The sequence below is a fragment of the Natrix helvetica genome, assembly GCF_964273705.1.
Source record: "Natrix helvetica genome assembly, chromosome: 13".
In the NCBI taxonomy this organism is placed as follows: Eukaryota; Metazoa; Chordata; class Lepidosauria; order Squamata; family Natricidae; genus Natrix; species Natrix helvetica.
Window position 1 is genome coordinate 5,056,054 of NC_138557.1, and position 22,046 is coordinate 5,078,099.

A 22,046-nucleotide genomic window follows, 5' to 3' on the forward strand; every position below is an offset into this window, starting at 1 on the left:
AATTCTAGAGGGGAGAAAGGACTAGGGTGACCTGGTAGCAGTATTCCAATATTTGAGGGCTGCCCAAAAGAAGAGGGGGTCAACCTGTTCTCCAAAGCACCTGAAGGCAGGACAAGAAACAATGGATGGAAACCAACTAAGGAGAGAAGCAACCTAGAAATAAAGAAAAAAAAAATCCTGACAGTTAGAAAAATAAATCAACTTACCTTCAGAAGTTGTGCCCCCCCCCCCCACTGGAGTCTTTCAAATGCCATTTGTCTGGAACGGCACAGGGACTCCTGCTCGAGCAGGAGGTTGGACTGGAAGACCTCCAAGGTCCCTTCCAAGTTAATTATTCTGTTATTCTATTATTCTGGGTCTAGCTATTCTCCAAAGCACCTGAAGGGAGGAGAAGAAGTAAGGGATGGAAACTAATCAAGGAGAGAAGAAACCTGGAATTAAGGAGAAACTTCCTAACAGGGAGGACAATTAACCAATGGAATGGCTCTCCTGTAGGTGCTTCATCCTGGGAGGTTTTTAAGAAGCTATTGGATTTGTCGGAATGGTATAGGATCTCCTGCTTGAGCAAGGGGTTGGATTAGAAGACCTCCGAGGTCCCTTCCAGCTCTGTTCGGATTGACTGAAAATTAGACCAAGGTCTAAACATTACTGATAATGTGAATTGCTGGGAAAATGTGATTCCTTTTTCAATTCCCAGTACACAGATAGTCCTCGACTTACAGCCATTCATTCGAAGTTACAACAGCACTGAAAAAAACCGACTTGGGACCGTGTTTCATTGGAGCATCCACATGGTTGCATAATTAAAATTCAGACGCTTAGCAACGGACTCATATTTATGACGGTTGTAACGTCCCGAAGTCACACCGATCCCCTTTTGCGACCTTCCGACAAGCCAAATCAATGGGGAAGCCAGATTCATTTAACAACGGGGTTACTAACTTTTAACCACTTCAGGGACTCCCTTTGACCCCTGCGGCAAGAAAAGTCTTAAAACAGGGCGAAGCTCACTTAACAACTTGTCTTGCTTACCAACAGAAATATTGAGCTCAGTTGTGGTTGTAAGTCCAGGAGTATAGAAATAAATAGAAATAAAGAATTGCTGGGAAAACGCTATTTTCTGAGTTCATCTCGCTGATAATGTGAATTGCTGGGGAAATGCAGGTTTTTTTTCCCCGTTCCTTTTACTAATACCTTATTTTTAGGAGTATAAGACGCACCGGAGTATAAGACGCACCAAGATTTTGAAGAGGTAAATTTTTTAAAAAAGGTTTTGCACTCTGCAGGCCTCCCAAATCCTCTGTACACCTCATTTTTTGCCAAAAAAAAAGGGCATGAATAGCCTATAGGAGACTTGCAGAGTGCTCCTGGGGGCTGGGGGGGGGCAAAAACGAGCAGAAAACAGCCCATTTTGCACTCACTTTTTTACCTCCCCCAGCCCCCAGGATTTAGAACAGCCATGAAAACAAATCCATTTTTCACACTTAACGACTATTTGCATCTTCCTCCGTGGTCATGGGATCAAAAGCTTGGCAACTGACTCCTATTTATGACGGTTGCAGGGTCCCGGGCCCCTTTTGTGACCTTCTGACAAGCCAGGGGAAGCCAGGTTCACTTAACAACCGTGTTACTAAGTTAGCCACTGCAATGATGAACAAATGTGGCCAAAGAAATGGCGGCAAAACTCACTTTATGTGTCTCTCACTTAGCAACAGGAATGTTGGGCTCGATGGTGGCCAAGGACTACTTGTGCTTTGAAGTCTTGGCAGTCTTGATCCTCACGGGTTCCTCCTGTTCTACCCGGTCACTTTGTTCTTCTTTTGAAGGGCTGGAGCTACGCCATCGACTTCCCAGCTACGTACACAAAGGACAAGCGATGGAATTCCTGTGTCCGGCGAAGAAGGTGGATTCGGTACAGAAGGTACATAGCCCGGGACACCTGGGCAAAGGTGTGTGCTGCTTTCTCTCTCTCTCTCTTTCTTCTCTTTTACTCGAAATGCCTAGTACCGTGATGGCAAGCCTATAGCACGCTGGCCACAGGTGGCACGCATTTACAATACAATAGTAGAGTTGGAAGGGACCTTGGAGGTCTTCTAGTCCAACCCCCTGCCTAGGCAGGAAACCCTATACCGTTTCAGACAGACGGCTATCCAACATCTTCTTAAAGACTTCCAGTGTTGGGGCATTCACAACTTCTGGAGGCAATTGTTCCACTGGTTAATTGTTCTGTCAGGAAGTTTTTCCTCAGTTCTAAGTTGCTTCTCTCCTTGATGAGTTTCCACCCATTGCTTCTTGTTCTACCCTCAGGTGCTTTGGAGAATAGCTTGACTCCCTCTTCTTTGTGGCAACCCCTGAGATATTGGAAGACTGCTATCATGTCTCCCCTAGTCCTTCTTTCTCTTAAGCTAGACATACCCAGTTCCTGCAACATTTGTTAGGGCACGCGAGGCATTGCCCTGTCAGCTGACTTCAGCCTTCTTTTGAAGCCATTTTTCGTCCTCCGGAGGCTTCCTTTTCACGTCCCTTGAAGCCTCCAGAGCACTCCGGAAGGCAAAAACTGGTCGTACGAGCAAACCGGAAGACCGTTCCCGAACTTTCAGTTTGCCGGTAGGGCCGGTTTTTCGTGCTTTGGAGGCTTCAGGAAGCCTCTGGAGGGCCTGTTTTGGCTGTTTTCGCCCTCCCCAGGCACCTAAAAAGCCTCTGGAGCCTGGAGAGGGTGAAAAAAGTGCACCCCAAAATGGGGGGGGGGAGCACTGGTCGCGTGCGCATGTGGGGTTGTGCGCGTAGCATTATGGGTGTGGCACGCCCCACATGACCCCCCCTGTGCTCCCCCCGTTTTTGGCACGCGAGCCAAAAAAGGTTTGGTTTAATACAGTGATGGCAAACCTTTTCAGCACTAAGTGCCCAAACCGAAACTCATGTGCACGCAAGCAAGTGCGTGCATGCCAGAAACCCGAAGACCAGCTGGCCGACACCATTTCAAACCACCTTATTTCATTTTATTTCTACTTTGGATTTCTAACCTCCTCTTCTAGCGGTAGTCCTCCCCTTAGCAACCGTTTTGTTCAGTGACTGAGGTTACAAAGGCGGTGAAAAAAGTGACTCAGCATCATTTTTTCATACGACCGTCGAAAAGGTCACGTCATCAAAATTCAGGCGGCAACTGGCTCCTATTTATGACGGTCTCAAGGTCACCTTTTGCCACCCTTTCTGACCAAGTTAGTGGGGAAATCAGATTCACTGAACAACCCGTGCGGGTAACTGCAGCAATTCACTTAATGACGGTGGCAAGGCAGGTCGTAAAAACGGAGCAAAACGGCTGTCTTAGCCATGAAAGTTTTGGGATGAATTCCAGACCTTGGTGGAGGACTACCTCTATTTTACGATGTTTTTGTTTTATATTTTATATTTCTTTTACACTATATTGTATTTCTAAGGCCACTCAGTTCTGTTATAACTCTAGGTAGTGATGAAAGTCAGTTTAAAGGGGAGGATTGTTCCCCTCTCTTAAAAAAAATTAAAGGATATTTGCAATTTTTCCTTCATTTTGGGGGGAGAAAAAAAATGGAACGTGGTTTTCAGTAAGAATTAGAAAACGTGTTTTTTCTCCCCCAGTGGATTTTTTTGCAGGATGCTGCTGCTTCTCGTTTTAGAAGATGCTGTGGGGTTCACCAGAGTGGAGGATGTCCCGTCATTTGGAGTCCAGCAAGGACACTCTTGAATGCGTTCTTCTGGCTTCCAGAAGAACCAATCAATAAGTCTTTCTCCTTTCCTTTTTTGAAATTTATTTTGAGAATAGATTCCACCCTGTCAAGATCTGAAGCAGTTACCAGATCCTTTTAATGACATCTCCGTGGGGGGCTGGGAGATCACCGATGAACCTTTGGGTCGGCTCTCGGTCTGGACAGTCACTCTACAAGGCAAGGTAATGTCCTCTCATCACCAGCCCTTCTTAATTACCGTATTGTTCGTGGTATAAGATGCTCCGAAGTATAAGACGCGCCTAGCTTGTGGGGAAGAAAACAAGGGGAGAAAAAATTTTTTTTTGCCTCTGCCTCCCAGCAATTTGCCTCCTTGCAGCAAACAGCTTCAGCACAGCCTGATTAGTACAAGCAGCTGATTGTCGGTTGGATCGGCCTCCCGACCATCAGCTGTTTCAGGCTGCAGGGATTGCCATTGCCTATTGCTGCCTTCAAGCGCCCTATTATCGGCCTCCGAGACGTCTTTGGACAGTGCTGGCTCTTCGGCTTTGAAACGGAGATGAGCACCGCCCCCTAGAGTCGGGAACGACTAGCACATATGTGCGAGGGGAACCTTTACCTTTTAGGAATAGGAGGACAACAAGGTTGGCAAAGTATTTTCTGGTCTTCAAGAAAAGCCCATGAGGTCATCCCACTGCTTCAACATTTTCCTCCACTGTATGCTAAGCTCCTAACTTAAGAGCTCCTGATTAGACCAGGCCATTCTGCTGTGATCTTCTCCTTCTATTTTCCTTCCTTCACATTCCTTGCTCCCAACATTTCCCAGGGTTTGAACATGTTCCCAGCTCCATAGAAATGTTCCCCTGAGCCCTGAGTTGTTTTCAGGTTGTTGTGTTGCTTGGTGAATAAGGGGGTAGAATGTCCCTCTTGGCTTCATTTCACTTCCTGAATTTGTTTTCAGAGGAAGTGAAGACTGTCTGATACCATTCAAGTCCCTCAATTGTATTTGCACCACATTGGAAAAGTGAAGAGACGCCTATGGATGAGAAGTTGATCAGGAAAATATTAGAATGCGCAGAAATGAACAGGTTAACACTAGCAACTCAGGCGAAAGAGCAAACTGAATATTATAGGATAGGGGAAGTATTTTATCAACAGTTAGAGAGTAAAAAGAGAAACTGGGAATAAAAGATTAAAGAAGAACAGAAAATACAGTATGTGAAGTTAGAGGTATAAATAAGACGATAACTGTTAGTATTGGGATGATGAGAATAATTAAGCTTAATGTTATGGTTGTATTCTTATTCGAAGATATGTTGACAGGAAAAATGAATAGGTTAATAATGTTCAATTGTTTAATATACTATAATTTTAAGAATAGAGAATTAATGTGAATGATATTTGTAACCAGATGACACACTGTTTAAGGAAAGATGGAATGTTTATATTTTGAAAGATAAAAAAAAACTTTTATTAAAAAAAAAAAGGTCCTTCCGTGTTCGAAATTTAGCACCATACTATCAAGAAGGCCCACAAACTTTGATCCCTGGTGCAAGAGAAGAAGTCACCCAAATATTTTGTCTCTCTCTACGTTTACATAAATGTTTGCTTCCTTCTGAACTAATTGTGCCTGGAAAACGGCCTTGTCTTCCTAGATCTGGTATCGGAATGATGTCACTCATCGCAATCCGGAAGGATCTTCCTGGACGTTAATTCCTGCTCCGGGCGAAGCCATACAGATCAGCTGTGGACCGTACGATCTCCTCTGGGCCACCTGCTGGGAAGGACAGGCGATCGTGAGGGAGGGGATCGACCGTAACAACCCCCAAGGTAGGTCCATTGGTGGTCCAAGGAAGTTGGTTCTCGGCTGTGGAGTTGGTGTTTTGACAGAGGCTTCCCAAGAGCATGAAGCAAACTCCTTGTCCCGACAAAAAACCCTTTTATGACTGTCAATTCTGCTCATTCACATCCAGCAAAGTCTTTCAAGGGAGGATTTACAGTCACAGACCTTATCTGGCTTGGAGAGCTGCCAGGCGGATCTCTGCAGAACTTGGCAAGGAGTCTCGGAGAGTCACGAACCAATTAAGGGAACTAATTGTCTCCTGCAAACTCCACTCCCCTTTCGCTCCCCATTTATTTCCTCTGGGAGAGGCCATTCATCCTCCACCTGTGGCCTTACTCCCAAGTCGATCCCTGTTCCTTAGCTGTTCCCTTCGTCTGGCAACTCTGCGCATGCGCACACTGGGAACAGGCTCCAGCTGTTCTTCTGCCTCACTGATGTCTGACTCTGAAGGCAGCTGATAACTGGCATACGGGTCTGTCCCCCTCTCTGCCTCCGACACAGAGCCCTCGTCAGAGCCTTCCCCAGACTCCAGGACTGGCCCATGCTCCTCCCCAACCTCCTCACTGGCCGCTGGCGTGCCACAACAGTTGGGTCCTCCTCCAATTGATTTGTGCCTCTTCTCTTTGGGCAGGAACATCATGGACAATTGTGGATCCCCCGGTTGCCGAGAATGGCATTTTGCACGTGTCCGTTGGGGTGAATGTGGTCTGGGCGGTCACGAAAGACAGAAAAGTGAGTGGCTTTGGGGGCCGTATAGGTTATACTAAGTTGCTAGTCCTGTTGATGGTAGGAGAATTTTAAAAGACTTGAGATCTTTTATCCGCTACGAAGGTTTACCTGAATAAAGGTAGCCCATTCTGTGATTTACCTCAAGCAATCAGGGACGGAGACTATTGCCGTTATTTATAACTTGTTCCAACGTCAGGATTTTAAGGGGGGGGAGTCATTGGGGGGGGGAGCGCAAGAGAGATACCCCAAACCTCCATCCCTGACCTGAGGATTTTTTTCTCATCTAGGTATGGTTCCGCCGTGGCGTGAATTCCTACAATCCTTGTGGCACCAGCTGGATTGAGATGATTGGCGAAATGCAGATGGTGGACGTGGGCTTAAATGACCAGGTGGGTCTCGGAGAGGGTGGGGCGGCAGGTAGATTTTCCAAAGAAGTAACTGAAAACTCAACTGCATGTTGCTTCCTTTGCCCATAGTTAAGCTAAGCATTTTTGCAGTTTCCGCTCTCTGGTTATGTCTGCTTCCCAAGAATATCTTCCAGGAGAAAGCCAAAGGGTGGGGGAGAGGGTCATGATTGGATATCCCTTCCTGTTCATCTCTCCTCTCCTTTCCTCTCTTTCTTATTTTATATTTCCTTCTCTTTCCTTTCCTCTTCTCTCCTCTTCTCCTTCTTATTTTATATTTCCTTCTCTCTCCTCTCCTCTCCTTATTTTATGTTTCTTGCTCTCCTCTCCTTCTTCCTTCTTATTTTGTATTTCTTTCTCTCTCCTCTCCTCTTCTCTCCTTATTTTACATTTCCTTCTCTCCCCTCCCCTCCCCTCCTTTTATCTTCCTTTCCTTTCCCCCTTATCTTCCCTCTCCTCCCCTTCCTTTCTTTCATATCCATTCCTCCCTTTCCTTTCCGACACAGGTTTGGGGGATCAGCTGTGAGGACCGAGCGATCTACTTCCGTCAAGGCGTCACGCCCAGCGAGCTAAGCGGGAAAATGTGGAAAGCTATTGCCTGCAACCGAGAGAGCGACCGATCTCAAACCGGCAGCTCCACCAGCCTCCTCAGGTAAGGTAACCGTTATCCGAAGCAGGGTAAGGAACAAACACCCGATGTTGCAACCTATTTCCACCGCAGTTGTTAAGCAAAACATACAGCTGTTAAGTGAACCGCAGCCGTTCAGCAAATCCGGTTTCCACCGTTGACTTGGCTTTGTCAAACATCACAAGCAATTTCATTGAGGGCCGCATTGTGGTTGTGTTTGACCTTGCTGGGGGGAGGGGGGTTGGCCAAGGGGGCATGGCCAGCTCGACGTCACTCATGTCGGAGAGCGCCTCTGGTGGCCTGAGTGCTCTGCCAGCGAAAACAGGCTCCCGAGCTCCGTTTTCGGCTGCGATGTCCTCCTGCAGCCCTCTGCCAGTGAAAATGGAGCTGGGGACCTTAACTCTAACCCGAGCTCCCTTTTCCCTGGCAAGGGTTGTAGGACGCTGTGGCAGCCAAAATCGGAGCTCGGGACCCCGTGGCAGAAGCTCTGCGGGCCGGTCCTGTGCTGTTTCCGGGCCCAGTTTGACACCCCTGTTCTAGTGGAGGATGCAAGAAAATAAGCAGATGAAGAGAGCCAAGAAATGCCTGTCTGTAAAGTTTCCTAACGATGCAATTCCTGATTCATAACAATCGAACCAATGTCTTGATACAAAAACCAGTGATATATTAACCGCTTCACTAGGCATTCTTCATTAGGCAATATTTATTTGCAGCTATTTCTTAGCTCTCTTTATCTGCTTCTGAAGATCGCCCCTGTTCCTTTCCTCCCCTCAGTCTGTGTCATAAATCACGTTATCCAATAGATAACACCCATCTCAACCCAGCTACTGTAATCTGAGATCCGGCTCGGCCGACGGTATGCGTGGAATGTCAACACAGAGAGTTGACATTTGGGGGGATAAAAGACACGCAAACTCACCCGTGTTTCCATCGGCCTGGCCCAATTATAGTTTTATCCTTTAATCCTCCTAGCAGTTATTTTAAATTCTGGGGTAGATTTTAATGTTGTTTTTATTTTCATCAGTATTGTACAGATTTTATGTAATTGGTTTTATGGGTTCTGATGCCTCCTCTATGCAAATGTCTATGTCTATGTCTATGGTGTTTTTAACTTTTGATTGTACACCGCCCCGAGTCCCTTCGGGGAGAGGGAGCGGTTTATAAATTTAATCAAATCAAATCAAATCAAATCCACCACCATGTGGATAGTGGAGAGTAAGATCTGTTTCTCCCCTCTCGCGTCTCCAGTGCTGGCTGCTTCTTTACGGATGACATCAAGGAACACAGCCCCTCCATCTTTCAGAGCGACGGAGAGTCCCACGCCGAACCAGAATCCCTTCTGAACGATGCTCCTCTCCCTGGATCTGGTCCCGAGGCCACCAACGTTCCCCATCCGGCCCCGGAGATGGACATGGACCCTTTAGCCACCGTTCTGGATGAAGCAACTGCCGGGTCAGACGGAGACCATCAAGCTGGCCCAGCTAAACCTCTCTCTGATCTGGCTTCACTTCCACCCAATCCTCAGTGGACCAACATCGACTTAAAAGAAGCCAGCAGGATGTCCAAGGGGACTGTGGTTGCCGAGACCTCCAGCTTGTCGTCCTTCTTACCGGCTGGGGTGGAGGATCATTTTGTGACCGATGATCTTCCCCTCTGGATTTGGGTCTCCAGCGGAGGCTGCCTGGTAGATTCACAGAGCCCGCTCAAATGGTTCACAGTTCAGTCAGGTGAGGGGCATAGCGATAGACCTTAAGACTTATATGCCGCTTTGTATTGCTTGTACAGCCCTCTCTTAAGCCCTTTTACAGAGTCAGCCTCTTGCCCCCCCCCCCAAACAATCTGGGTCCTTGTTTTACCCACCTGGGAAGGCAGACTCAACCTTGAGCCAGTCAGGATCGAACTCCTGGCAGTTGGCAAAGTGAGCCTGCAAATACTGCATTCTAACCACTGTAACATCAAGGAAGGAAGGATAACATTTAGACACGTACTGCTTCCCAGTGTTTTACAGCCAGCTCTCTAAGCGGGTTGCAGAGTCAGCCTCTTGCCCCCAACAATCTGGGTCCTCATTTTACCTGCCTTGGAAAAGGAAGGAAGAAAAAAAGGAGCAATAACAGTTAGACTTATATACCATTTCCCAGTGCTTTACAGCTCTCTAAGCAGTTTACAGAGTCAGCCTATTGCCCCCAACAATGTGGGTCCTTGTTTTACTGATCTTGGGAAGGAAGGAAGGAAGGAAGGAAGGAAGGATAACTTAGACTTATATACCACTTCACAATGATTTATAGCCCTCTCAAAGTGGTTTACAGAGTCAGCCTCTTGCCCCCAACAATCTGGGTCCTCATTTTACCAACCTCGGAACGATGGAAGGTTGTGTCAATCTTGAGCCAGTCAGGATTGAACTCCTGGCAGTGGGCAGAGTCAGCCTGCAATACTGCAGTCTAACCACGAGTGTAATTTTGACCTAAGCGCAGTCGTAAATCGATTTTTTTTGCAGGGCCGTCGTCAATTGGAAGTCCCTAAACAAGTGGTTGAAAGTTGGGAACTATTTTTTTTTTTTTGCTTGTTTCTAATCCTGATTACCATCTGCCACTCAAGAGTTGTTTGGAGTGGAGCAGGGTAGAAATGCCAGCAATTGTTTAAAAAACTGTTTTATAAGGAAAGACTCAAAGGAAATGCTTGATCGGGGATTCTCTTTTTTTTTCTTCCCCCCCCCCCCCCCCCCCCCCCCCCCCCCCCCCCCCGTTATAGCTTTAACCTCCTGCTCTCAGTCCTTGGCACTATCTATCAGCCCCAGCCATACCGCCCAATGGAGGAAGCAAATCTTTTGCCAGCTGTCGGAAAGGACCCACCGAGAGTTGGACAACTTCAGACATTACGAACAGGCGGTGGAACAGGTAAAGTGGGGGAAAAGCGGGGAAAGGATGCGATGGGGTTTTGTGGTCATTCTATAGTCCAAAGTTTGGAAACAAACTTTCCGTCTTGTAAAGGAGAGCTTTATAAGAGAGAATAGGATTTGGCCTAGTGGTTAAGGCACCAAGCTAGAAACTGGGAGGTGGGGAGTTCTAGTTCCTCCTTATGCATGAAAGCCAGCTGGGTGATTTTGAGCCAATCACTAGGAGACTGAGAGTTCTAGTCTTACCTTAGGCATGAAAGCCAGGTAGGTGATTTTGAGCCAATCACCAGGAGACTGTGAGTTCTAGTCTTACCTTAGGCATGAAAGCCAGCTGGATGATTTTGAGCCAATCACCAGGAGACTGTGAGTTCTAGTCTTACCTTAGGCATGAAAGCCAGCTGGGTGATTTTGAGCCAATCACCAGGAGACTGTGAGTTCTAGTCTTACCTTAGGCATGAAAGCCAGCTGGGTGATTTTGAGCCAATCACCAGGAGACTGTGAGTTCTAGTCTTACCTTAGGCATGAAAGCCAGCTGGGTGATTTTGAACCAATCACCAGGAGACTGTGAGTTCTAGTCTTACCTTAGGCATGAAAGCCAGCTGAGTGATTTTGAGCCAATCACCAGGAGACTGTGAGTTCTAGTCTTACCTTAGGCATGAAAGCCAGGTAGGTGATTTTGAGCCAATCACCAGGAGACTGTGAGTTCTAGTCTTACCTTAGGCATGAAAGCCAGGTAGGTGATTTTGAGCCAATCACCAGGAGACTGTGAGTTCTAGTCTTACCTTAGGCATGAAAGCCAGTTGGGTGATTTTGAGCCAATCACCAGGAGACTGTGAGTTCTAGTCTTACCTTAGGCATGAAAGCCAGGTAGGTGATTTTGAGCCAATCACCAGGAGACTGTGAGTTCTAGTCTTACTTTAGGCATGAAAGTCACCTGGGTGATTTTGAGCCAATCACCAGGAGACTGTGAGTTCTAGTCTTACCTTAGGCATGAAAGCCAGCTGGGTGATTTTGAGCCAATCACCAGGAGACTGTGAGTTCTAGTCTTACCTTAGGCATGAAAGCCAGCTGGGTGATTTTGAGCCAATCACTAGGAGACTGAGAGTTCTAGTCTTACCTTAGGCATGAAAGCCAGGTAGGTGATTTTGAGCCAATCACCAGGAGACTGTGAGTTCTAGTCTTACCTTAGGCATGAAAGCCAGCTGGATGATTTTGAGCCAATCACCAGGAGACTGTGAGTTCTAGTCTTACCTTAGGCATGAAAGCCAGCTGGGTGATTTTGAGCCAATCACCAGGAGACTGTGAGTTCTAGTCTTACCTTAGGCATGAAAGCCCGCTGGGTGATTTTGAGCCAATCACCAGGAGACTGTGAGTTCTAGTCTTACCTTAGGCATGAAAGCCAGCTGGGTGATTTTGAACCAATCACCAGGAGACTGTGAGTTCTAGTCTTACCTTAGGCATGAAAGCCAGCTGGGTGATTTTGAGCCAATCACCAGGAGACTGTGAGTTCTAGTCTTACCTTAGGCATGAAAGCCAGGTAGGTGATTTTGAGCCAATCACCAGGAGACTGTGAGTTCTAGTCTTACCTTAGGCATGAAAGCCAGGTAGGTGATTTTGAGCCAATCACCAGGAGACTGTGAGTTCTAGTCTTACCTTAGGCATGAAAGCCAGCTGGGTGATTTTGAGCCAATCACCAGGAGACTGTGAGTTCTAGTCTTACCTTAGGCATGAAAGCCAGCTGGGTGATTTTGAGCGAATCACCAGGAGACTGTGAGTTCTAGTCTTACCTTAGGCATGAAAGCCAGGTAGGTGATTTTGAGCCAATCACCAGGAGACTGTGAGTTCTAGTCTTACCTTAGGCATGAAAGCCAGCTGGGTGATTTTGAGCCAATCACCAGGAGACTGTGAGTTCTAGTCTTACCTTAGGCATGAAAGCCAGCTGGGTGATTTTGAGCCAATCACCAGGAGACTGGGAGTTCTAGTCTTACCTTAGGCATGAAAGCCAGGTAGGTGATTTTGAGCCAATCACCAGGAGACTGGGAGTTCTAGTCTTACCTTAGGCATGAAAGCCAGCTGGGTGATTTTGAGCCAATCACCAGGAGACTGGGCGTTCTAGTCTTACCTTAGGCATGAAAGCCAGGTAGGTGATTTTGAGCCAATCACCAGGAGACTGGGAGTTCTAGTCTTACCTTAGGCATGAAAGCCAGCTGGGTGATTTTGAGCCAATCACCAGGAGACTGTGAGTTCTAGTCTTAGCTGATTCTGACGGAATGATACATTTTTGCCTCTTCCAGTCTGTCTGGGTGAAAACTGGAACTTTACAGTGGTGGAGAAGTTGGAAGCCTTACCGTTGGGTTGATGTGCAGATTGCCCTGGAACAATTCACGGCGAACGACGGGACTCGGGACGGCATTCTCTTCGTCTACTACATGCACAACGAGGAAAAGAAGGTAGGCGTGTCCAAGCCGCTGGGGGGGAGGGTTCGCACCCAGTCCTTGACCACAATTTGACACAAAAATGCAGGTAGCCCTTCACTTAGGATCCCAGTTGGGAGCAGAGCTTCTATGGCTAAACAATGCAGCCGTTGAGTGAGTCATCACAAGACCCCGCCTATTTTACGGGCTGGTTTTGCCATTGTTGTTAAGCGAATCGCACCCACTGTTAAGCAAATCATGCCATCCTTCAGCATCTTCCATGGACTTCGCTCGTTGGAAGCTAGCTGGGAAGGTTTAAGACAGGGGTGTCCAAACTTGGGAACTTTAAGACTTGTGGACTTCAACTCCCAGAATTCTGGGAGTTGAAGTCCACAAGTCTTAAAGTTCCCAAGTTTGGACACCCCTGGTTTAAGAGATTCACTAAGTTGGAAGGGACCTTGCAGGTCATCTAGTCCAACCCCACACCCCACACCCCACCCCTGTCCAAGAGGCTGATCAGGTGATCCCCACGTGTTTTGACGGTTGAAAATTCATGTCGCAGGAGCTGAACATTTTTTTAATCGTTGCAGCTTTTCTCGTTACTTGTACATTTTCCAAATATTGGCTCTGAGAAATTAAGTAGGGATGGAATGAAGAAGATTTTGAAGCAATGGGGATTACGGCAAACGTCTCCGAAATTTTGCAATGAAAATAAAAATGAAACTTTGGTTCTGTTTTTGCGGATTAGATCATTTTCTTGCTATAGAAATGGTTGGAAGGGGCGCGGTGGCTCAGGGGCTAAGATGCTGAGCTTGTCGATCAGAAAGGTCGGCAATTCGGCGGTTCGAATCCCCAGTGCCGCGTAACGGAGTGAGCTCCCGTGACTTGTCCCAGCTTCTGCCAACCTAGCAGTTAGAAAGTAGGTAAAAAATGCAAGTAGAAAAATAGGAACCACCTTTGGTGGGTAGGTAACAGCGTTCCGTGCACCTTTGGTGTTGAGTCATGCCGACCACATGACCACGGAGACGTCTTCGGACAGCACTGGCTCTTCGGCTTTGAAACGGAGATGAGCACCGTCTCCTAGAGTCAGGAACAACTAGCACATCCGTGCGAGGGGAACCTTTACCTTTTTATAGAAATGGTTGTGCAAAAAGGAAAAATTTGAGGTTGTGACATTGTTACCTTCCACTGTGGTAAAGAAAGTTGGAAGTCAGTGCCTTTTTTTTTCCTTTTTCCCTCTTTACTCCATATTTTCTCCTTTTTTTTTCTTTTCCCCTCCCCCCGCCTACTTTCCTATGACTTTTTAAACGTTCTCTTTGTGTTTTATATATTGATAAACTGATAAAAGCACACGAAAAATGCCTCGGAAATAAACAAACAGCCGGGGGGCCCTTGAAATGTGCACATTTCAGACGTGAATTCAAATGTGATTTCCAAAGGTGTCCACTGGAAAGCAGTATTACCAAGAAGAAACTTTGCAATGTGCAAAATGAAGCTTGTAACACATTTTTTTTTTATTTTCCTCTTCTTTTTTTCCCCAATATATTTTTATTGTTTTTACATTTAAAACAATGCAATGCTGCGGGGTCGGGGTGATCATATATTCACATTATGTACAGCTGGTTTCAACCATTAACAGTTATTCTACTTAATCCATTGTCTGTCCTTCTGTTCGATCGCCATATATACGTTTGTTCCAGTCTTGTCATCTTAACTTATACCAGTCATAAAATCTATTCCATACCTCAAAATATTCTGATTCCCCTTTATTTTTTAAGTTCCAAAGTGAGCCTATCTGCTTCTGCACAGGCCAACACTTTTCTGATTATATCTAGCTCTGATGGTGTATTTTCTTTTTTCCAAGCTTGTAACACATTTGAGCACCTTTGCGTTACTTCATCGGGTACCAAAGTGAACTCAAGAGCACATCCATGTTGCTGCTGTGGTAACCCTAGGAAAGTGGTTTCTCCCTGCATTTTCTCGGGTATCTTTCTTTCTCACTCTAGCCTGCAGCTTGGATCGTGTTCTGACCGAGGCTTCCCCAAAAAGCACAAGGCAAGAATCCTGGTTCCGACAAAACCCCTTTTATTAAACAAATGTGAATTCCTCTCATTCACATTCAGCCAAGGCCTGGTAAAATAGTCTTTCAAAGGAGTATTTATGACCACATACCTTATCTAGCTTGGAAAGCTGCCAGGTCAATATTTTCCAAATGAGGTGCTGTGCAAGGAAAGACTGGGCACAGAGTCTCTGAGATACACGGACAGATCTTCACACTCCTGAAACAAATCTAATCGAACGAATTGCTTCCTGCAAAAGCCCACTCCCCTTTCGCTCCTCTTTTATTTCCTATGGGAGAGGCCAATCACGGAGACGTCTTCGGACAGCGCTGGCTCTTAGGCTTTGAAACGGAGATGAGCGCCACCCGCTAGAGTCAGGAACGGCTAGCACATATGTTACCTTAACCCAGTGCTTCTCAAATAGTGGGGTGGGCCCCCCAGGGGGGGCACGAGGCTCCGTAAAGGGGGGCTCAGCTCAAATTATTTTATATATTTTTGTTTTGCAGGTTAAAGTTTTTTTTAATATTGTGTTCCTTTAAATCCTGTGCTCCTTTAAATCTTTTCTGCTACAGTTAATAAAGCTATTCTTTGTTGTAAATTGATCCACATTTCTTTCTTTTTTTATTCTCTTATACGTTAATAAGGATACAGTGTTATGCAGAAGTGTAATAACAATTTTATAGACAAATGATACTATTTACAGTCGCCCGGGGGGCACGAAATGTTTTCTTCTTCCTAGGGGGGGCATGACAGAAAATAATTGAGAAGCACTGCCTTAACTTGAAGATCTGATCTTGACATGTTCTGTGTATTCCCCAGTACATCCACATGTTCCTCAATGAAGTCACCATCCTGGTTGAGATTCTGAATGAGGCCAAACATTCCTTTGCTCTCTATACGCCAGAGAGGACTAAGCAACGGTGGCCCGTCCGTCTAGCTACGAGCACCGAACAAGAAATGCACGACTGGGTATGTTTAGAGATGCTTTCCAAAGCTTAAGTCAAATGCTTAATTCTAGTAGGATTGACCGACTGCCCCAAAACAGAATGCAAATTCTTGATTTTGGACTTGCTTTGTTGGCTGAGCCCAGACCTGGCCTCGATAAACCATGACTGGTGGCTTAGCTCAAGTTGTAGAGTGACATAGTGATGGTTATTTATCTAACTATGGTTTAGAAGGAGATAAAATTGTGCTTGAAATGGGATCTTCCTCCAGCTGTTTTGGGAATACAGTTCCCAAGATGGTGAGTAAAGCATGGATGGGCACTGGACTAACAGTATCCAGTAGAAAGATAGGAATTTGGTGGGACTGGTTAGATCTTTCAGAAAGAGTAGGAAGTGTGGAGTACTTAGTCTCTGAGCTTAGTTTGTTTTCTTGCAGACACTTCTTTACCAAACAAGGTGACATCATCCGTGCTAGAAGGGATTTGCTCTTGGCACTCAGACAAATTAGCTATCAACAGGCACACAGAGATAAACGACATCTACACACCATTCAAAAGAGACAAGTGCAAAGCCAAAAAATAAAGAAACAAAAAGACCAAAACATCTCCTCTCCAGCAAGCAACATCCAGATGAGCAGTGATTAATACCAGGATTAACACTAGATTAGCAATCAAGAAGTAAGCCATACCCCAATCAAGGAACCACCAACTCAGACAAACAACCTTATAATAAACAACAGCCTAGTCAAGGAACCACCAAGAAAATTCCCACCAATGCTGGCACTTGTATATAAACACAGAGCAAACCCCCTTACTAGCACTGATGTTGTTACCTAGTTGGGTAATGAAACGCCTGCAAGAAAGCCACCAAGCTCAGAAAGCACCAAGGACCCCACAATTCAATCTTGAGTTACAAATATCCTCGCCTAAGGTTAGGAAGGGTTTAAACTATGTCTATCTCTTTCCCAATTCCTTTGTGTCTCCCAGCTGGCACTCCTGAACATGTCTTGTTGTGAGGGCCGGCAGCTTCTGGGCCCTCCTTCTCCTGAAGCCATCTGGTCGCTGACCTGCAAAGGCGACATCTTTGTGAGCGAGCCCAGCTCTGACCTGGAGGCCCTGTCACACACGATGCCTTGTGATCAAATGTGAGTAACCTTGACCTCCAATCTCCCTTGCTAAATAAAATTATTTTGGAACCGAGAACAATCTCTCTCTCTTGGAGGACTCTTAGCACGGTTTGATGGGGTAGAGATGAACCAAGGGACAGGTGTCAGGGTAAGGATTTAAGAGCTGACCAGCTGCTACGATGATGTAATGCTGGGAATGAGTCGGCAAGGTTTTTGGGATGATATCACTTTAAGAGCCTGTAATAAGAAGAGGCCCTGTTGGGGCATCTCTCTCTCTCTCTCTCCCTGTGTGCTTCTGTGCTGTAATTGCTGTTTGTTTGAGATCTGACTAAAGTAAGCGTATGTATATATTCTTTGTAAGTAAAACCACTATTTAAAGTGCAAACCTCTATTTACTCTATTTGCTCCTGGGCTGACTCCCACAGTCACACTGTGCGCACTTTGACAACAGGGATTAGAATGAGAGGGCCATTCTCCTTGTAGGTTTTGGCGCCAAGTCGGGGGACACCTGCGCCTGATTGAATGCAACAGAGATGGCATTGTGTGGGGAGTGGGTTACGACCACACCGCCTGGATTTACACTGGTGGTTATGGAGGAAGTTTTTTGTCAGGTAAGAAATATCCCTTCCAGTCAATCCTCGCTTCAGTTGAACATGGGTAGGGGTGTTCCTGCCAATTTTACAAGAATATCTGTCTCTGTCTCTTGCTTGCTCACCCAGAACAGTGTTTTTCAACCTTAGACGTTTTAAAATATGTGGACTTCAACTCCCAGGATTCATGTTGCCTGGGAAATTCTGGGAGTTGAAGTCCTCCTATAGAGTTCTATCTGGTTTACTAATATCCTGGGTTAATTTATTAGGATGCTGTACTTCAACCGTCCTGTACATTTGCTATAATTTGTGGCATTACGTTAATAGCAATAGCACTAGATTTATATACCGCTTCACAGTGCTTTACAGCCCTCTCTAAGGGGTTATCTACAGAGTCAGCCTATTGCCCCCCCCCCCAACAATCTGGGTCCTCATTTTACCAACCTCGGAAGGACGGAAGGCTGAGTCGACCTTGAGCCAGTCAGGATTGAACTCCTGGCAGTGGGAGCGCAGAGTTAGCCTGCAACATTGCATTGTAACAACTGCACCACTATGGCTTCCTTCCTTCCTTCCTTCCTTCCTTCCTTCCTTCCTTCCTTCCTTCCTTCCTTCCTTCCTTCCTTCCTCCCTTCCCTTCCCTTCCCTTCCCTTCCCTTCTTTGCTATAGCAGACTTATATACCGCTTCACAGTGCTTCACAGCCCTCTCTAAGCGGTTCACAGAGTCAGCCTCCCTCAATCTGGGTCCTCATTTTACCCACCTCGGAAGGACGGAAGGCTGAGTCCACCTTGAGCCTGGTGGGATTTGAACTGCTGAATCGCAGTCAGCAGAAGTAGCCTGCAGCACTGCACTCTTAACCCCTGCGCCACCGAGGCTCTAAGTCAATCTTTTGAGTTTTGAGGTGGAAGAGGGTCGTTCAATCATAAGTCAGAACACAAGAAAGGAAAATGAAATAGAGGAATAATTTTCGCGGACTTGACTTAAACAGGCTTGGCAGGCAGTCCCGAGAACATCCATCCACAGGCTGACGTGAAGAGCATCTATATTTACGAAAACCAGCGGTGGAATCCCGTCACGGGCTACAGTAACAGGTGGGGAAAGCAAGACAGGTCAAAATTCTGTGTTTGACAGCCTGTTGCAGCAAGAATTATGCGACCTGGTCATTTTCATCGTCCTCGCCCTCTTTTAATGACCCCATAATCCCTTGCGGGGTGGAGTCTTAGGCAACTGAATGGAGCTGAGTATTTACTGGCCGGATGCCTTCCTGTCACCAGTACGGAGTTTTTTCCCCCCAGCAGATACGTACAGTATATTCTCATTGTGCGCAGAGAGAGAAATATCTGCCTCTACCTAGGTTCGAACTCACAGCCTCCTGATGGTGAGGTGAGAGCTCCACCTCTAGGCGCACTACTGGTTATTTTCATGGCCTAAAAGATGAACCTCTCTCAATTTTATTATTATTATTATTATTATTATTATTATTATTATTATTATTATTATTATTATTATTATTATTATTATTATTATTATTATTATTATTATTATTATTATTATTATTATTATTATTTTGGCAAGCTTCCTTAACCCACAAGGCAGATTTGCTGAATCTTGAGTCTGTTTGCTTTAACAGAGGCCTGCCCACCGACAGGTATATGTGGAGCGATGCGTCTGGCTTGCGCAAATGTACCAAAGCTAACACTAAGGCCCCATCACCACAGTGGTCTTGGGTAAGTGGGGACTTGCTCTGCGGCCCTTGATAACCGATAAAGGAGACTCTTTGTAACTCAGGGTTGGAATGTGGGATCCCTGGTGCTCTCTGAGCTTGTTCGTGTTTGGGCAGACATTTCATGACCCAACTAGGGAACATCATCAGTGCTAGAAGGAAGAGGGGAACGCGGCAAGAGGAGGGGGAGGAGGAGGAAGAGAATGACTCTGGGATCCCTGGTGCTCTCAGCGTGTTCGTGTTTGGGCAGATGTTTCATGACCCAACTAGGGAACATCATCAGTGCTAGAAGGGAGGGGGACTTGTGGAGTGGAGGAGAAGGAGGACTGTGGGGAGCTTTGGGTGGGGGGAGGAAGAAGAGGAGGAGGAGGATTACGACTCTGGGGTCCCTGGTGCTCTCTGAGCTTGGTTGTATTTAGGGAGACATTTAATGACCCAACTAGGTAACATTATCAGCGTCAGAAGGGAGTGGGGTTTGCGGAGTGGAAGAGGAAGAGGAGGAGAGGAAGGAGAAAGAGGGGGAAGAGGAAGACTGTGGGATCCTTGATGCTCTCTGAGCTTGGTTGTATTTAGGCAGACATTTCATGACCCAACTAGATAACATCATCAGTGCTAGAAAGGAGTGAGGATTGTGGAGAGGAGCAGGAGGAGGAAGAGAAGAAGGACAATGGCTCTGGGGTCCTTGGTGCGCTCTGAGCTTGGTTGTATTTAGGTAGACATTTCACGACCCAACTAGGTAACGTCATCAGTGCTAGAAGGGAGTGGGGTTTGCTCTCCGTTTATCTTCTAGTGGCTTGCCTTATCAGTGTTGGAAAGAACTCTTGTCATATTCAAATTCCCACAATCCCTTCTCCCAGCATCATTGGGGGAGCATTCTGGGAAGTCAATAGGGGATCCCCCCCCCCCCCCCGAGATTCCAGAGCCAGGCAGGGGAATAAAATTTCGTTCTGTTATAAATCCTTGCAGGTGTCCGACTGGGCCATTGATTTCAGTATTTCGGGCGGGACCGACCGAGAAGGTTGGCAGTACGCAGCAGACTTTCCTGCGTAAGGACGTTGGTCTTCTCTCTTACCCCCCCACACCCCGCTCCAAGTAACTGGCTTAAATCATGGGACCAATTGCCCTCCACCCCCCCACCCCCGTCAGGCATGCCTCCTTCAATATCCAAAAAAGAAAAACCTCAACTCCCTTTGAACAGAGAGAAAGTACTTTCCCCAGATATGAATCGATAGCAGCGAAAAGGAAAGCAAGATCTGAGCCAAAAAGGCGCGAACAAGTACATATCAAATGATTGCCCAGCCTCCTCCCTCCTAGCCCAGTGTCCAATCTGCAACTCCCTTGGGAGCCACAGGTGTGCACAAAGCTATAGATAGTCCTCGACTTACGGCCACCACCCAGACAAACATTTCCGTTGTTAAGCAAAGCGGGTGTTAAAAGAGTTGCGTCCAATTTTACGGCCTTTTTATCCCAGTCGTTAAACGAATCAGTGCAATTATATGAATCTGCATGGTAGTTAAGGGACACACACACACACACACACAGAGAGACTTTGCTTGGGAAGATCGCACCTGACCGTCCCAAGATGATGCAGCCGTTGTAAATAGATGCTCGTTGCCAAACACCCAAATTCTGATCGGATGCTGGAACAGCATTAATGTGAGGACGGGTCGAAAGTCGAATGTTTCAGTGCCGTTAAGCAGCTTCGAACAGGTGCTGGAATGAATGGTGGCACGTCTAGTTTCATGAAAAGAAGGACGGGAGGTGATAGGATAGCAGGGTCCCAATATTTGAGGGGCTGCCCTAAAAATTCTCCAAATCACCTGAAGGCAGGACAAGAAGCAATGGGTGGAAACTAAACGAGGAGAGAAGCAACCTGGAACGAAGGAGAAATTTCCTGGCAGGGAGGACCATTAGCCAACGGAACAGCTTGCCACCAGAAGTTGTGAATCCTCCAACGCTGGAGGTTTTAAGAAGAGATTGGACAACCCTTTGTCTGTAGTGGTGGTGTTGGGTTTCCTGCTTGAGCTGGGGGGGGGGGGGTTGGACTAGAAGACCTCCGAGGTCCCTTCCCAACGTTTGTTATTCTGTTCTTCTCTGTTCCAACAGCTCTTATCACAGCTACAAAACAATGAAGGACTTTGTGCGCCGGAGACGCTGGGCCAGGTAACCTCTTTCACCTGTCGCAAGGTCCATTTTAGAGCATGTGCGCCCCCACCCCCCCACCCGCCTGCCCGCCGTCTCCATTTCCAGGGAACTTGTTGTTTCTTCTCTTGCTTTGTTGTTTCTTTAGAACATCGGATGGCATTCCAAACACAACGTTTGCTTTGGCTCAATAAATGAGGAGGCTGATAAAAAGATTAGATAGAGAGATCTTCCAAACCAGATTCTTCTCACCGTGCCTTTTTTTTTACGCCTCAGTTGGAAAGCAATTTTCACCTTTTGCCTTCCACCCACACTTGATTTTATAAAATCCCCCCCATGTTTCATTAGAATTGGTTTACAATAACACCTACTCGAGAATATATGGTTTATAATACACCCACTCAAGAATATACGTTGTTAACTGAAGAATTTTATCATTCAGCAAAATTGATTTAATTTAAAGCAAATGCTGCATTGGAGGTATATTTATAATATATGAAGAATGGTTGCAGGAATGTGGTATGTCTAGTTTAATAGAAAGAAGGACTAGGGGAGACATGATAGCAGTCTTCCAATATCTCAGGGGTTGCCACAAAGAAGAGGGAGTCGAACTATTTTCCAAAGCACCTGAGGGTAGAACAAGAAACAATGGGTGGAAATTAATCAAGGAGAGAAGCAACTTAGAACTGAGGAGAAATTTCCTGATAGTTAGAACAATTAATCAGTGGAACAGAAGTTGCCTCCAGAATGTCTTTAAGTCTTTAAGAAGATGTTGGATAGCCATTTGTCTGGAACAGTATAGGGTTTCCTGCTTGGCAGCGGGTTGGACTAGAAGACCTCCAAGGTCCCT

General features: G+C 46.3%; 1 protein-coding gene across 1 annotated transcript in view; it reads left to right on the forward strand.

Annotated features, from left to right (window-relative positions):
• Positions 1-1,778: 1,778 nt before the first annotated feature.
• TECPR1 (tectonin beta-propeller repeat containing 1) overlaps positions 1,779-22,046 on the forward strand; it is a gene marked incomplete at its 5' end in the record, with an annotated part of 31,997 nt that continues 11,729 nt past the window's right edge. The window contains 16 exons of the mRNA XM_081965491.1: positions 1,779-1,949; positions 3,800-3,925; positions 5,357-5,531; positions 6,176-6,276; positions 6,561-6,662; positions 7,184-7,329; positions 8,554-9,032; positions 10,054-10,199; positions 12,493-12,648; positions 15,492-15,641; positions 16,603-16,760; positions 17,226-17,353; positions 18,320-18,422; positions 18,962-19,058; positions 20,021-20,100; positions 21,161-21,217. Of these exons, the coding sequence (XP_081821617.1) occupies positions 1,779-1,949; positions 3,800-3,925; positions 5,357-5,531; positions 6,176-6,276; positions 6,561-6,662; positions 7,184-7,329; positions 8,554-9,032; positions 10,054-10,199; positions 12,493-12,648; positions 15,492-15,641; positions 16,603-16,760; positions 17,226-17,353; positions 18,320-18,422; positions 18,962-19,058; positions 20,021-20,100; positions 21,161-21,217 (2,375 nt within the window). The remainder of the gene's footprint in view (positions 1,950-3,799; positions 3,926-5,356; positions 5,532-6,175; positions 6,277-6,560; positions 6,663-7,183; positions 7,330-8,553; positions 9,033-10,053; positions 10,200-12,492; positions 12,649-15,491; positions 15,642-16,602; positions 16,761-17,225; positions 17,354-18,319; positions 18,423-18,961; positions 19,059-20,020; positions 20,101-21,160; positions 21,218-22,046) is intronic.